Genomic DNA, 16,415 nt, shown 5'->3' with positions numbered 1-16,415 from the left:
GGGGGGGGGGGGGGGGGAGAGAAGGAGAAAGAATGCATGGAGATACAGAGGCGCTGTCACTAATAATGAGACTCCAAGCTTTCCAAGCAAAATAATAGGAACATACTTTACAATAACACCATTTCCAAATCCAGCATCTACGGTTTCTAACAGAGTCATAATATATTTTTTCATTCATACATCTGAAATGACAGCCTGCTGTTTTCTGTTTTGCAACCATTGCAGATATTCAAATTTTGCAGAGAGAGCAGAAATTGACGTGACAGCTTGAGTGACTGCAAAGTATTTTTAAAGGCTACACTGGCTCCAAGACCAAATTATGATGGGTAATGCTCCAAATTGGAACTCTCTCTCTCCCACCCCCCCCCCAAATCTAGAGTGTTACGGCAAGAAAAACACACGCATACTTGAGTGATAGATGAGGGTACGGGCAGAGGCCGAAGGGCAAGGTGACGCAGAGTAAGGAGTCTTTCTTGGCTGTTATGACGCCCCCCCCCCAAACACCAGGAAATGGTGGGCCAGAAGAGGGGAAAACACCAGGTTGTATTTAGCAGGGCTAATTTATGGCATCTTTACATCATGGTGAATTATAAATCTTCCTTCTGATTGCTTTTGGAAATGTGCACGCTAGTGCAAATGAATGCATCTGCCTGTTTGCATTTTTGAGTGCCTGTTGCGTGATGTGTACTGTATGTATGTGCACGAGAGCCTGTGTGTGTGAACGTCAGCATGTTCTTGTCTAGGTCAGGTCTGGTTTTTATCAGCCCAGCAGCCCCCACTATGTTCCCAAGCCCTTCTCCAGGGGCCCAAGATAACTTCCCTCTCCATGCTGCCAGGCCTCTGAAATAACAACACACCAGGTTTTCCTATCACTACTGCCCCGGCAAATGGAGAAGGAACTGAGAACATGTGTGGACAAACTAGAGCGTGGGGGAAGGGGGAGGGGGGGGCAGCAAGGGAGCCAGCAGATGGCAAAGGTCAGGTCTACAGGGGGCTAGACTTGAAGCAGCAGCTACACGTTAACCATACTAGCTGCTCTGTGCTGCTGCAGCCACATGCTAGCCTTTGGTACAGTTAATTAAGAGTCTTCTAACAAATACAGAATTCGTAGGACATACATTTCATAAATCTGATGACCACGCCAGTGTTTATGGATCTAATTGTGCAAAAAAATAACAACATAAAAAGCAGCCCAAGGCAGCTATCTCACCAGAGAGAACCACAAGTTCCCTGGCAACAACGCTCCCTTGCAACCCTGAGTAACACGGTGTAACTCTACCCAGCAGCTGTCTATGCCTGCTGACTGACAGTGGGACTATGTGAGTTGGCACTTGCCCCAGGGTGACTGGAGATATTTGGCATGAGCTGATGGTGTGGGACATGGTGCTGGGCACAAGGGGGCAAAAGGCAGCCCGTGTTGGCCAGAGGATGCCAGGATGTGGACAGGCACAGCAGCCTGCAACACATGTCATACTAGGGTGTGGGCACAGACGCTCGGAAACATGATATCCAATGCAAGAGTGGATTCTGAACATGCAGTTGGTACATGGCAGGTCTATTAAGATGACAGGCCATGGTGTCAATAATGCGCTTTTTATGTTTCCAACGTCCTCCTGTGTGTACGCATTAGGGGCAGCCCCAAAGCTTCATCACTGCAATGAGCTAAAGACAGGGAGAAGCAGCCCTACGATTAGCAAGCCTTTTCGTGGCTAATCCACACGACAAATACAGGCAGTGTTTGCTCTGTTTGCCCACGGTGCATCTGCCATTGAATGTGACTTCATTTTTACGAGCTGATCACACACATACAGCAGCTGTATACCATCAGCTGAGCGACATCATTGACCCAGATTAAGAGACAGAGAGACGCTGCAAGAGAAATGGGATGATAAAGACAGAGAGGATGAGAGAGCATCTGAGGAGAAAGAGGAGCTGAGTGACAGGGCTGGGGGAAGTAGTGTGACACGCAAGACAAACATTTCAAAAGCCGGGCCCCAAATGAAAGCTGTGCATGCTGCCAGGTTTGCTTCTAGACACACTCTTCACAGTGAGAACGGGAGAAGGTGTAACCACAGTGTAACCTCCCTTTGTCAACGCTCTCAAAGTGAATTGATACACTCTCCATGGAGTGACTTACAGCTGATATATCTTATGACACACGATTCAAGATCAAGGTCATCACTGGATCATAACACGACTGAAACAACAGCCTCCTACAAGCCGGGCTTTAATATCTCTTATCTCTCTTACTGTGAAAATGGCTTCATGAAACGTTAAGCCTCTCTTTTACAGAGTGCCTGCATTGGTTAATTATAGAAATGCGTGTGAGTGAGTGACTGTGTGCATGCTTTTTCCTTCTGTGATAACAAACTGCACTCATGCATACTATGAGTCAGGAGGGTGCTAAAGCAATACTAAACCTGGTGCCTGTCTTATCCCCAACACACTGTGTGGTCTAACAAAAGCCTTTAAGGTTGACATTGTAGTCGTAATGCTGATGCTCTTTTTTTTCACAGCCACTTAGAATGAGTGCAACAGCCAAATAAGCTTCAATTCCCTCTATTCCCGTTAAATCCAAGGTCAACGACATTACAAGCAACCGGTAATAAGACGTCCAAGGGTCAAAGGCCAAAAAATATTCTTGTGACCTGAAAGTAATCATGAAAATACAAGTGCTGGATAAAATACAAGAGAGGTTGTGTGCGCAGAGAATGTGCTTTATGAACATTGTAGTTAAAAGATTTAGGACAGATGACTTAAATTAGTGGAGAGATCATGAACACATTTCTGCCCTCAGCATTTAAACACAATCACAGGTGAAGAAATACTGGAAAATGAATTTCATACACCATTATTCTGCGCACCTGGGCTGAAATTACATCCATACACATTAACCAGACCCTATTCATCTTTATTGAGCTGAGTGCCACACACAGTGTTTGAAGGCCAAAAGCCCTTCATGAATGCTTATGCTCGAGTGTTTGCTCTTCACTCACTCTAACAGAGAGGTTATCTGACCATTGATACTCACTAATCCAATGTGACTGGCAGCATTCAAGGCCCTCCGTTCTTAAGCGCATATTTAACAGAGAAGGAAGAAGGTCATAAATATGGAGGGAGCAAAGGGCTATTTGCATTTGAGGGCTGAAGTGGACTTGGAGGGGCCAGGAGGAGGCAGAAAGTAAAAGGGGGAACAAGGGATCAAGAGGGAAGGGAGAAAGAGAAGAGGCTCATGAGGATCTGGGGAGGAGAAGAGAGGATCACCAGGGACAGGCTTTGTCATGTTAAACTGCCTCTCTCGACTCATGTTCTCCCTTTCCCCTCCTCTCCCTCTCTGTGGACAACACAATAGTCAATCACAGGGGAATAGATTACGAGGGTTTGATCTTCTCAGCTTCAGAGCAGCGGCATGACTGTGGAAGTGGGGGAGAGGTCGCTGGTGCAGTATGTGCGTGACTCAAGTGGATAAGGGCGAGCGTTTTCAACGATGCTAAATAATGTGCCTTCTCACCAGGCCAATTCTCTTAAAATCCAAACACCCGTTCAGGTTTGTCACTTCATGTACTCGTCAACTTGAGTTAGAGCTAATAGTTAAACTTGCTTGTAATTTACCTCGGGCCTTCAAGCCTCAGCAGGCTAACGTGCATTCCTCTACTGTACATGAAACCCATAATGACAACAGTTCCCTTCATAAATTAGCTCAAAGTACCAATGTCAGGTTTTGAGTTTGAAAGCATATTATTGTGGATGTAAGTGGAGGTATTTGCAAGAGTGTGGACAAGAAGACGCAGCAAGCGTGCCATTATCCTGTCACTAGTCTGTTAAAGAGCTCAATGATGCCGGGACCCGCGGGGGTTAATGGGTCGGCAAAGGTGGCCTTAAGACCCCTAGGACACATTTGACATATTTAGAATTGTCAGACGCAGAGAAAAACAAGTTGGCTGCGCACTGATGAGACAGAGACTTAACAAAACAACCGCTCTGACAGGCCATTGTTCATACACATACAGATGTTATTCTACAGATACATAGGCTGAAATTGCAACACTGACTGACTTGGCTGCACACCTCTCCAAAGTCCTCTGCATAAAGTAAGGCTTAGCGCCCTCACCAAGGATCACAGCGGTAGCTTTAAACACCTTAGCCTCGACACTGCACGGCCAGCCACCGCTCTCCTGCTCATGCCCTCTAATGATGACTGATGACACACATTTGATTCAGCTGTCTGATGTGTAGCGTCAAGGGGCTGCTTAGTGGAAGATTTGGGCAGAGCGAGGGGAGAACGGGTGGGCGGGCAGAGGTAGACTCATTCGTCTTTAGTGTCAGCGCTAATGCAAAAATATAAAAACTAAAATGTGAGGTGCTTGTCGATAGCACCGGGAGGTTAAGTTAGCTCTGCGCTTAGGAAAGATGGCTGATGAGAGCGGGCACAGTCATCGAAAGAGTGCAGTGGGATGTTACTGAAATTTAATGAAGGACATGCTTAGCTTCCTCGAGTATGATTTGTGCTTTTCCCCTTCTCTCTGTGTGTGAATGTGTGTGTATGTGTGTGTTGTCTGTGCCTCCACAGACACTAATTTCCTGCATGGATCCCTGACCTTTCAATGTAGCCTGGAGGGAGCCATTTGATCGTGACACACACACACACACTATTTCCTGTGATATGGCTGCCCACCAGTCAGTGGACTGGTTTTAGTTAGACAATGTTGATCTCTCCCTACAGTATTAGGCCAAAAACATGACAGAATGAATGCATTTTTTTCTATAAGGATACAAAATTATTAGCCAGCTGTATAATAAAGCCTGTACTGGCAGAGCGAAAAACATTGCTGTCATCTATTTCTACATTTTCTTTCTTTTCTACTTTGATTTGCCAATTGCTCGAGATTATTACTACAGTTTTTGTGCGTTTGTATGTGCAAAGAAGCAATAAGAAGCTCCAAATATGCTCTTATATTTGAGGCTCTTCAAGGAGTACACTGCCAGACCAGATAATCATTTAGAAATCATGAATAAAACATCTGAATAAAAGCCTCTGTGTGTTAAGTTAAGCATGCCTCCTCCATCTGTAAATGCATGTATGTGAAAAATACCAGTGTAATAACACAGTATGCATGTTTGCATTCACATACAGGACCCTGCTTTACGCACACACACACACACACACACACTAGCATGCAGCAGGTCTGCCAAAAACAATGAGTGGAAGTAACCTGAGCCAAGCCCTCAGGTGAGCTTGGTGTTAATGCTTCCTATTCTCCCCCCTGTCCCCTTCCCCTCTGGGGTCCAGTTAACCCCGGCTGGCCTCTGCCGACTGCGCCGTCTCTCTGCCTTGTGACCCGGGCCTCATCATGACCCTGGGGCTGACTGTGTGCCGTTTATTGCGACCCACTTCCACTGCGAGCAGGGACGCACGCCTCTCCCAGTTAACTCTGTCCATTAAGCTAAGTGGGGCCTATCAATTATTCAACAGTTTCCAATGTATAATTCAAGGGATAAAGGAACTGTCATGAATAGTGACACACACAGGTGAGGAAAAAGTACAGTGCCTTCAATTCAAAGTTGATTACAATATTAGACATCTGTTAGACAATTTGTTGCATGTTATGTGATGGATTTGGGGTGGAACCACAACACTAGTGTCAATCTGTAATGAATAAACAAACAGCCAGGCATAAGAAAACACACAATTAGAGAAAAGACTGATTATAAGACAAAATGAGGAGATAGAGAGATACAGCAAGTGGGCTGCTACATGGATGAAGACAGACTGATAAAGAGAGAAAAACTGTCATGCAGTAGAGCGAGAAAATGAGAAATGGATTAAGATATAGAGAAAGATATAGCATTTATTTTGTTGCTCTAATATATCTTGATTTATAAATCACACCGAATTGAAGAGCGGAGCAGAAGAGAGAGCGAGAGGAAAATTAGGGCAGAGCTTCAAAAGTGAGAGAAGGCTGCTTTACAGTGCTACCCCCCAACACACACACACACACACACACACACATATCCTCCTCCCTGTGCTGTGTAGGCGTGGGTCCTGGGGGAGCCACCGATGTTAATACAGTTATTAAGCCTCTCCACTGAAGCCTGCTCCACCTCCCCAACCCTCAGCATCAAGGAGATCTCTGCCTGCCAGGCAGCGGGCAAGCTCGCTTGCTTCCACAATGAGATCAAACAGTCCCAAGTAGGCCAGCTCAGGGGAAGCCAGTGATGGAGCTTCCCGCGGAGCAGTGAGGGCAGGTGGGGTTGGGTATGTCAAGCCCAAGGTGCATCCCAGAAGGCTTTATGAAATGGGGGTGGGGGGTATAGACTTCAGCCTTGCCGTAGTTCCTCCTCCCCTTCCTCCCTCTCTAGAGTCAGCTGACCAAGATTCCCATGCAGCTCTTCCCAGTGTTGGGGATTACAGCCATGAAAGGCATTAGCAAGCATATGTGCAGGAGCGAATTTCTTCTCTTGCTTGCTTCAGGATGTATGTAGCTGTGGAGGTTGATTAGAGGTGAGCAGTGTGGGGAAGACGAGGCTGGGTGGCCAGGTTAGGGAGTAACACTGTAGGCTAGACTTTCATGTGCAGCCAGGGAAACCCTCTCTCAGTGCAGAAGGGAACCTAACTGGTCACCACTGCAGTAGTTGCGTGTGCCTAATCGCTGCATTACATCCGATCCATAATTCACACCGGGCGGGAAGATTAGCATTGCCACTCTTGCCTATAGCCAGAAGGGGCAAATTTGGGCAGCCATGCAGATTGCACGCAATGTACTATGTGAAAATGTTCCTGCGAGCTATCTGCCCCTCCCTGTTTTTATAGCCGGAGTAGAACAACGTGATGAGCCCTGTATCGCTAGAACTTTTATTTTTTTCCAAAATTGGGCCACTCACATTATTATTCTTATTGTTATTAAAAAACAGCTGAAAAAATGAGATCATACATGGGGCATTTGTCTCATCATGACACCTGATGTGCAATAAAGAAATGAAAGGTGTGAGGAGCGGATACAGAGACGGACAAGATAAAGACAAACGCTGTAATGTGCTGAATAGGACGGGGATATAGGTCATTTTGTACCAGACTTGATTTGCCAACACTGTCCTGTTGGCAGCCACTGGATGCAGGCCAGGGCTCTATCAGTCGCACTAGAACACTAATAATATCAGTCACTCAGCCAAGCCTCTCCCTCTCTCTCTCTGTCTGTCTGTCTGTTGTCTCCCCTCACTTATTTCCTTGTTCTTTTCCTCACGATTCGCTCTCCACTGCTTTTTGTTCAAAAGGAGAAAATGGCAAAAATCCAGAAGCCAAAAATGACATTAAACCCCTGAAAGGCTCCACAGAGATTATTGTTTGAAAATTCCAGCCCTCCCAGTGCCCCCCTTCCTCTCCCGGTGCCTGAGATCTCTCTCCCTCTTCCCTTCCCTCCCTCTCGTTTTCTTTCAGCTGAGAGGTGCTGACAGCCCAGACACAATAATCCAGCTTTATAGTGGAACCGCCACAGTGGCAGCAGTGCTGTGCAAAAGGTTTCCCACGTATGGCGCGAGGGCAAAGCGGGGCATCGCGTCGTGGCTGTGGCACAGAACAGCACCGCTACAAGCAAAGGGGCTGGTCACCAGTTACTACAGGGCGCCACACTGTGCGACTTGACAACTCTGGTTCAAACTGTTGTCACCTTTTCCTATCCATTAGTCAGCTGGAGCAGAAACAGAGAGGAGGGGAAAGCCTAGCTGTCAAAGGGCTCTTATACTTCTGATTTTATCTACACAAGGCACAGAGGAGGCTTCCTTTGTGATCACAGTGCAATCATTTGGAGCGACAAACAAAAGGTGTGCATGTGTGCCACTGGTGAAGCAGTAAGACAGCAACCTGAACAGTGTTAGACTTTGGTCAAAACAAAGCAAAAGCAGTGCCTAAAATGATTTAGTCTCACTGCCATCAGCAGAACTGATGAACAAATGCCGTTCCTCATTCTTTCTTTCCCACCCTCCCTTCGTCTTTTTAGCCGACTATAAAAAGCTTTCCTCGGGTTACTGTTAAAAATCCCGTGGAATAACAGAATGTGCCCTCTCCACTCGAAGTGCTGCATGGCTGCATATTTCCCTATCAGGCCACCCCCTTTCTCCGATCTGAAGGAACATCCGGGCCGGCAGGGCTTTTGAAAAAAGATGACTAGGAATGAGGAATAGACAAAGGCATTTTATGTGTCTAGTTTCAACCAGAGAGGAGGAGCCATGTCTTCCTGAGGGTTCATCTAAGTTTCTTTCCCAGCGCGTTGTCTTAGGGTGTTAAACATTTACAAAGAAACACCAGTAGGCAAATGAACTAGCAAGACATGCTACGCGTTTATTTTTCGCAGAACAATGAACACTCCTCAGCATCTGACATGACCACTTCATTATTGTGATATCTACCCAGCAACTATCTCTCTCTTTCACACTAACAATGGCCCAGATAAGACACTACAGTTTGCAGCAAAGGTTAGACAATACGTCTCTCTGAAATGAAGGGGCTGCTTGGTATCAGAGCACCTCCCTTTTAACACACAGTGGCTCTATTCATAACAAACAGGATCCAGTTGTTTCAGTCTCTTCTCACTCACCTCTCCTAACCTACACGTGTTTGGAGCTGCACAGCTACAAGGCATCTTTCAGTTCACACAATGCTAATATCACAAACAGGGTTATGGGGAACAAGCGGCCTGTAACCCGAGCCTCTCTGCCTCCTTCAGTCGAACATGCTGTCCTATCCATCACTATCCAGCACTACTCTCTTCCTTCCCACCTCCGCCGCACTGTTAGCAGTCTATTTCATCCTGGTCCCAGGTGAGCCTTTAAGAGTCAAATGTCAGAGGCCGGGCTCCAGCCAGACACGTAATGAATATGAAATGATTCAGAGGGGCTGTGGGAACGACAAGAGAGTGGTGTCCAGACAGACCACCTCCTCTATCACTAAGTGAGACCATATTGAGCCAAGTTGAGCTGGGCTAGGCTGGGCTGGGCCAGGATGATGTGAGAGGGACCCAAAGAGGAGATACACAATATGGATATCTAAAGTTACCTTAGAAAGGGGCTTCTATAAATCAAGACGTACAGAAAGGGCTTGTCTTCCTGCAAGCTTGCCATGTATGCACCCTACGGCCATGTTAAAGACACCAACACCAGGTATTATGAAAGCCAGCCAAAAAAGGACTCCAGTTATTAACCGCAATGAGATCATCTGAATTGCTGAGACATCTCTTCTATCTTTGGAGCTGGCCTGTTAACTTATTAAAAGCACAGTTGTAGCCAAGGGGACTTTGTTTTTGTGTGCGCAAATAAATAAGGGTAAGTTTGAGTGATTCAGAGCTCCCTTTTCTTTTTTGCATGAAACACAAACATGAGCTTGGGCAGAGCGTTCTCTCTTGCTCCTTAGTTAACAACGCTGACTGAGATGGCAGCAACACGGTGCTATTTTTTGCCCAGACAGCAGGAGAACTGCCAGGCTCTTGTATTTTTAGCATACTAACCTCTACCCTATTTTCTCGGCTGTCCCACTCTCTAAATAGGAGGGCATTCCATTGCGGTCTGTGTGTGTGTATCTGTCTGTCTGTGTGTGTGAACTACTTGAGGTGTACAGAGTTGTCATCCATGTGATGTTAACACAGATCCCCAAAGGGAAACTGGGGATGAGTGTGTTGGTGGAAGCAGCAGCCCTGTGCTTTGGCCTAGAGCTAGTGGCCTGAGAGAGAGTGTGTGGCAGACTGCACAGGAGAGGCAGAGGCAGCCAGTGGTCCTCTGCAACTGATGAAACAAGGCAACATTCCATGTAATCACTCTATATATAGCGGATGCTGGCAAAAGGGGGGTTGGAGGGCAGGAAATCTTGTAAAATATGAGGAAAAATTAGGGCAGGCGAGCATTAAAGATTAATCGTGACACTGACTGCCCGGCTCAGGCTTGCCATGCGGAGAATGCAACCATGGAGATGGGAAACAGAGAGGGAGAGAGAGATAAAGTGGGAGAGAGAAAGGAGACACTTTGGGAATGAAAATGCCTCGCAGATGAATTCTGGGGTGATGAATGTCCCTGGTTCAATACCCAGATGAATTTATGTGTATTCCATTATGAGAGGGTGGGGATGAAACATGGAGATATGGTGGAGAGATGGGGAAGGGGAGAGCGCGAGAGAGAGCCCTCTCTCAATGTGCTGGTGAGCTAGCCATGCAAAGCCCATTGCGAACAAGCCATCTGTAGAGATAAGTAAAGAAGTGATTACAACAGGCCCAGCTCAATTTCTGACAGTTGACGCTTGACTGCCCCCGTAGAGCCGAATTGATTTAAATGAAGAAGCTATGAATATTTTAGAGGGTAGAACCCCCCTTTAACCTGAACTGTTTCGATCATCCCTGTATGTGTATATGCGTGTGTGTGTGAGAGAGAGTGTGTGGGGGTGTGTATAACAGGACAGAAACGGGAGAGACTGTAATTAATGATAGCGAGATTACGGCCCCATGTCACAATGTCTGCAATCAGCTGCCTTCTTTAAGCCCTGATGAATCAATGACACTGCCTGGATCTTTTGTGTGTCCTGCTTTGCTCATCAAAGGGGCTTTGCAGTGTACACCAACCCTTGTTTGGGGATTTAGCGTCAAACCAAACTGGTGTACAGTACACTCTGACTGATGCCTCGGGCTAATTCTCTCAACCAACAAGCTGGGGCCCATCGGTGGGTCTGAGCTTCTGTTCACAAAAAAGAAAAAAGAAAAAAAAAAAACAGCCTAGAATTTCTGCCATACGCAATACAGAATGACACCGTAATATGCCACCCCTAAGAGAAAATAAAAGTTGCCAGTCAGCTATAGCATTGTTTGTTTGTGTCCAAAAGCCAGTTGCTCTGCCAGTGTTTAAGGTGATGGACCACACCCACTCAATACACCTTAAACAAATGACAACGGGCGCTATCAAACAAAAACATGTGTCTCTGTTGCTCCTGGTAACCTTGTGGCACGGTGAACATCCCATTCTGAGGGCATCTCTATTTAGTAAACGATGAATCGCATTAAAAAAGGGCAGCAACAGCTTTGAAGGTTGGTGGCAAGGTGGCGTTTTGGGAGCGAGTGATGGCAGGTTGTGAAATGCTGCCCTGCAGCCTTTCCCAGGAGAGCGGCGGCACAGCGTTGAACTCCTTTCACCCCTTTGCCATTACAAACATACCTCTATGACAAAATGTGTTATTGATGTTCACCTGAAGGTGAAAGCAGGCGTGTTTCTGTGGACATACTGATCTTTCTCTCACTCACACACACACGCGCACTCTGCGTGGCGTTCCAGGCGTTCAGGCTACTAAATCACTGTCGCCATTGGCTGTAAGGGGTTAGGCAGACGTGGCGCAATAAGGAGCCTGCCTGACGCTTCCCTACCCTGGAAGAACAGAGGACCTTGCCTCAATGCTGTCCATCCATCCTGCCAGTTCCATCAAGCTGGGATCAACAAAGCCCCAGAGGAAAGGCCCATTCTCTCATCAGCCTGTCCATGAAAGCACCAAGGTGTACGGACGTCAAAGAGCACGCAGGAAATATTATAGGGCTCAGGGACTTGGCATTGACATTAAGGGCAAACACTGCAGTTCAGTAATATTAAGGCCTGGGATTTGCATTATTGCGTTGTGTCCACAAAGTCACAAGCTGTAATTTTACTAAAGTTGTAATCAGCTTTGCCAAGAAATCCTAAGTGGATTGATCAGGAGACTAAATTTGGTACTTTATGTTCCGCCTTCATAGATGACCTTTTCTCCAGCTGTTTACAGCAACCTTCTCTCAATGTCAGAAACTGACAGTACTCCGGCCAATTCTGTTTGGGGACAGGACGGACCTCTCTCTGTTTACGCTCTGTTGTTCATGTTTTTCCCAATTCTCAGTACACACTTGCCAAATAAAATCTGCATGTATAAATACAGGGGGGAGGAAGTGAGCTTCGCAGTTCTTTCGCAAGGCTGACACCAACCTGCCGGCCTGCACAAAGTCCAAACACATCACCCACAGATTTCAATGTTGCTGTCTAACAGCACAAACAATTAGAGACACTGTTGCTGTGCTGTCCAAGCACAAAAGCCAAAAGAGAAGCCACATGGGTTTGCGCTTCACCAGCACAGCTCAAACTTTCTTGCTTTTTTCTCTTCAAAAAAATCCATTCCAACCAACCTCCCCCCTCATCATTGCCTGAAATTGCTCCTGCTCTTACAGTCCGTTGCACCGAAAAACAATAAAATGCCATCTGTTTTTTTTTTTTTTTTTTTTTTTTTTTTGGGGGGGGGGGGCTCGTCTCCTGCTAGGCAAAAGGACTTCCGCACTTAAATACCACATGAGTCAGATTAAGCTGCCATTCACTTGCCCCTCAGACACACAGCGTTCGTGTCCAATAGCCCACTTGGCAGGCACTGCCTTCAGAAGACAAGGTAGCTAAAGCTCGCCCTTCTCTCTGCCTCGTCTACTCTCTATGGAAATCCCTAGTGACTGCTTTGCTTCATACTGTGGACAGCCTGAGAAAAAACAAAGCACCAGCCTATGGGCTAGTGAGCATTTTATCCTCCCCATGCATTCCCTCTTTCCTTCATGCCCCCATTTTTTTAGTGTGTGACAGTCATGTGAACAAGGCCATGCACATTCTTTCATGCATGAGCCCATAATTGCTGTAAGGATTCTGACAGCTACCCAGGTGAAAAATCAAGTGCATTTAATCTGCGAAAACAGAGCTTTTCCAACATAAAGATTTGGCACTGCCGTTCTGAAAATAACCATATTTTAAGCGGCTTGGTGACACCGCCTGTGACTGGGCAAACCTGCGCTGACAGCAGATGGATGGAAAGAGTCAAACGACTTAAGTGGCAGCATCTTTAAAGAACAATAACATCAGGGATGAAGCGTCCATATGATCTGGATTCGTGCCCAGCCACTTAATGGGTCCAGGAGGCCATTTACTTCAGCCAAGATGTCATTGAGTGCACTCTAACAGCCGGGGAGTTCGTCTGTAAGGCCTATAATGAATAGTTAGATCCAGTGTGGAGAGGTTGAAAAAACAGAGGACCAAAAAGGGAAAAGAACGGAGGGGGTAAAAAAAAATGTTTGGTTCCTCCACCAGCAATCTGTTTCAACACCCACGTGCAGAGGATAACATACCATGAAACTACTGTCTGTGAAGTTTGTATTTAAAAAGAGAAAAAGATGAAGCCAGCAGATGTTTCTGAGATTGTCTCGTGCTTTTGAGCCTGACTGGTTTGGATTCCTGCTTAAGAACGGGAGGTGAAGAAAAAAAAAAAAAAGAGAAAGAAATCTTGCTCTGTTTTGTCTGTTTTGTTTTCTGGCCCTATGATCCAATAAGCCTCCGAGCCACGTGATGACACTAACGGATGTTGTGCCTCGCTACTCTAAACCCCCCTGCTGCCACCGCTCCCTGGTTGTGCACTAAATTTTTTATTACATTCAAGCAGTAAGGCAAAGAGCAGCTATGCTACCTCCCCCCCTTACACCCACCCACTCACACACACACACACACACACTCCCCCTGCAACTCCTCCGTTGAGCAACACAATGTGGAGTCGAGTAAGGGATCAGAGGTCTTTTCCTGTACCAAACCCCCACAGTCTCCCTCAGACAAGCTCACATGGTTTGAATCAATGCCGCCACTAGAGCTGTTTAGTGGGCCAGTTCGATAAATGCTATCAAGCTCGCTGGGTATCTGCTTTGAAAAATGTATGAGACTTTTCCTTTTAGTCAAGAGGAGTTCATAATCTCGTCTGACTTGGAAAAGCAAGCAGTGAAAAATAGAGAGCGGGAGGAGCGATTATAGTAAAAACAGAACCGTTTTTGAGTGCTTTTGTTGTTGCTGCCAAACATCAGAAATTCCTGTTTAAATTTCCCTTTGTCGTGTGTTTCTATAGTCTTGAGACGAGGAGGAAATTGGCCCTTAAGAGCCTGTGGAGATTCCTGCCTTTTACACTCCTTCAGCTGTGAAAGACAACAGAGCTATCTCTTCTGTAAAGGCCTGGCTGAGCTTTGTGCAGTGCAGCTCCTTTGAGGTAAAGAATGGGAAGGGCCTCTGTGATACTTTGTTGTTGCAATAAAACTCTCTCTTATTGCCGCAGATACCTATCAATAAACTGAAATCTCCCATGACTGGCGGCGGTTACTCTAATGCACAGCAAACACACACACACACACACACACACACACGGAATAAATCACTAACTACTACTACTACTGAGATTTTAAAAGCACCATCAGACACTGACATGCTATTTTTAGACATGGCAGAAAGCCTGTCATCATCCCTCTTTGGCACAGGAACCTACGAATATTTACTTCTGGTTGCATCTATCAGCATTTAAATATTTATTCCAATAATCTAATGTGTGTGTTCTAACAGAAAATGGTAAAGATATTAAGATAAATATGTGATTCAAACATTAAACTGTAAAATTCGATTATTTGAGCACAACAGTTCCCCCTCAGCCTACCTACAACAAATAAATCACCGGCTTTAAAATTTATTTAATTAGCCAGGCCTGATTGGGACATTAAATAAACAAGAGTGTCCAGTTGAGGCCGTGCTGCTCAGGCACTGTGTGGGCCCTGTGGGTGCAGCTATCCAGATTACCAGAGGAACCGAGGGATAACACTGGCAGGAAAGTTTGATCTGATTAGCGCTGGCAAGGCTCGCAAAACCTTGTTTGTATCAAGTGCATATTTCAGGAACGCAAAAAAGCTTTGGATAACGTGGCCTGGATCAAAGCCGCGCCGCAGTCTCGCCGAGGCTTCTCGGAAAAAAGCACCCAGCCAGGGCGCACACTGAGGCAGGGAAAGAGGGAGCCAGAAAGTGGGTCAAGTATATATAATGCAGTTATGAGGCTCGGTGATGGCGATAACATGCAACGCTGTTTGGCACATATTACGGGGGTTAAATAATTGAGATAAAACAGGCTGGAAACATAGCCTAAGAATAATAAAAAAAAAGGCCTTAAAATGCCGATTATAGTCGCAGCTGTCGCGTGATAAAAAATAAATAACAAACAAAATGGAAATGTATATAGGTTATGAACACACTGGCACACATGGGCACAGAGGCTTTAACTCCCCCCTCCCCTGAATTAGTGAAATGAAGTTGAGGAGGCAGGAAAAGGCACCTACAGTGATTGGAGCCGTTCCAGTGCTGGTTTCTGATAGACGTGCTGTAGGGATGGGGCGCTCCGGGCACCAGTCCTTTCTCTGGGATCAAGCATCCTCTGCTCTGGTTGTAGTAATCCATCATTAAAAACGGGTTCGGGCTGGGATTCAGTCCCACAACGTCCACACTCTCATACATCATACGGCGCAGGACGACAGCAGGGGATTATTATAAAAAAAAAACGAACTATTGTCGCGCACACGCAAAGGGGGGGACACACGAGCCTTGTGGTTTTCAGCTCGCCACCGGCAGAGGTAGAGACTGAGGGGGCCCAAAGGGAGAGGGGGGGAAACTGCATTAAAATCGAAGGAAAAGTGATAAATCCGAGCACAGCGGGAACATCTGGGCATTTGGCATCCTTCTATAGCGCTGTGTTTGATCGAAAACCAAAAAACCCGAGGAGTGAGTCAGTGTCCGTGGAGCCTAATCGGCTGCGCTCAATTTGAAAACATAATTTAAAAGAACAGTCTGCATGGTGTCCTAACGCAGCAACACGGCTTGGATCATGCACAGTGAAGAAAAAAAAAAACACGACCCGAATAAGTTCAGCACTATATATCGGTCCTTTTTGGCCTTGCTCAAACAGAGAGCAACATTTGAGGCTGTATCCACACCATAAAGAGGGAGAGAGAGAGAGAGAACAAAAAATAAGCTGAAGAAAATCCCAGAAAAGAGGACACAAATCTCTCCCCCGAAGTCCGCGTCGACAGCGTTATCAGCGGAATGGACGCGCAAATATCACACAGGAAATTCCGTCTAGTTGCGGCTTGTCCCTTTTGGTTACGGTCGGTTGTCCCGTTTGCGCCCGCCGTGGGTGGACTCCTGTCAGCCCCGTAGATGAACCGGTCTCCCTCCGTGCGCTACAACAATCGGCGGCTTCCCTCGGTCAGACCCTGCTCTCCGATATCCAGGTTCGCACGAAACAACGCAGCACCACCTTGTTTGTATTTGCGGAGAGAGAGACCTAAATCATTCCCACACCAAATCGTGCGGCTATCATGTTCTGCAAAAAATGTGACAAGGCACAGCAGCTGAGGGCTTTGGCTCCACCTCCACTCGGCTTTTTTTTCTTCCTCCTTCCTACCCCTCAGTCTCTTTTCATGGGTTGCTCCTCCTACGTTTAACCCCTTCAGGGACGTCATCGTGGATTTCCCTCTGTCTAAACCCGGGCCCTGCATGGGACTGTGAGGAGGAAGGGTGGGTTTTTTTTTTTTTTTTTTAGGCTC

General features: G+C 46.4%; 1 protein-coding gene across 6 annotated transcripts in view; it reads right to left on the bottom strand.

Annotated features, from left to right (window-relative positions):
* raraa (retinoic acid receptor, alpha a) overlaps window positions 1–16,415 on the bottom strand; it is a 123,912-nt gene that overhangs the window by 21,026 nt on the left and 86,471 nt on the right. The window contains exon 1 of one of the 6 annotated variants that reach the window (XM_035662617.1): window positions 15,153–15,330. The exons of the other annotated variants lie outside the window; for them this stretch is intronic. Within the exon in view, the coding sequence (XP_035518510.1) occupies window positions 15,153–15,330 (178 nt within the window). Of the gene's footprint in view, window positions 1–15,152; window positions 15,331–16,415 lie in introns of those variants that run through there. 6 annotated transcript variants of the gene reach the window in all.

The sequence above is a fragment of the Morone saxatilis genome, unplaced genomic scaffold, assembly GCF_004916995.1.
Source record: "Morone saxatilis isolate NCDOM2014 unplaced genomic scaffold, NCSU_SB_2.0 Contig1, whole genome shotgun sequence".
NCBI classification, from domain to species: domain Eukaryota; kingdom Metazoa; phylum Chordata; class Actinopteri; family Moronidae; genus Morone; species Morone saxatilis.
The sequence above is the reverse complement of the archived record's forward strand: the minus strand, read 5'-3'. Positions and strand labels throughout refer to the sequence as shown.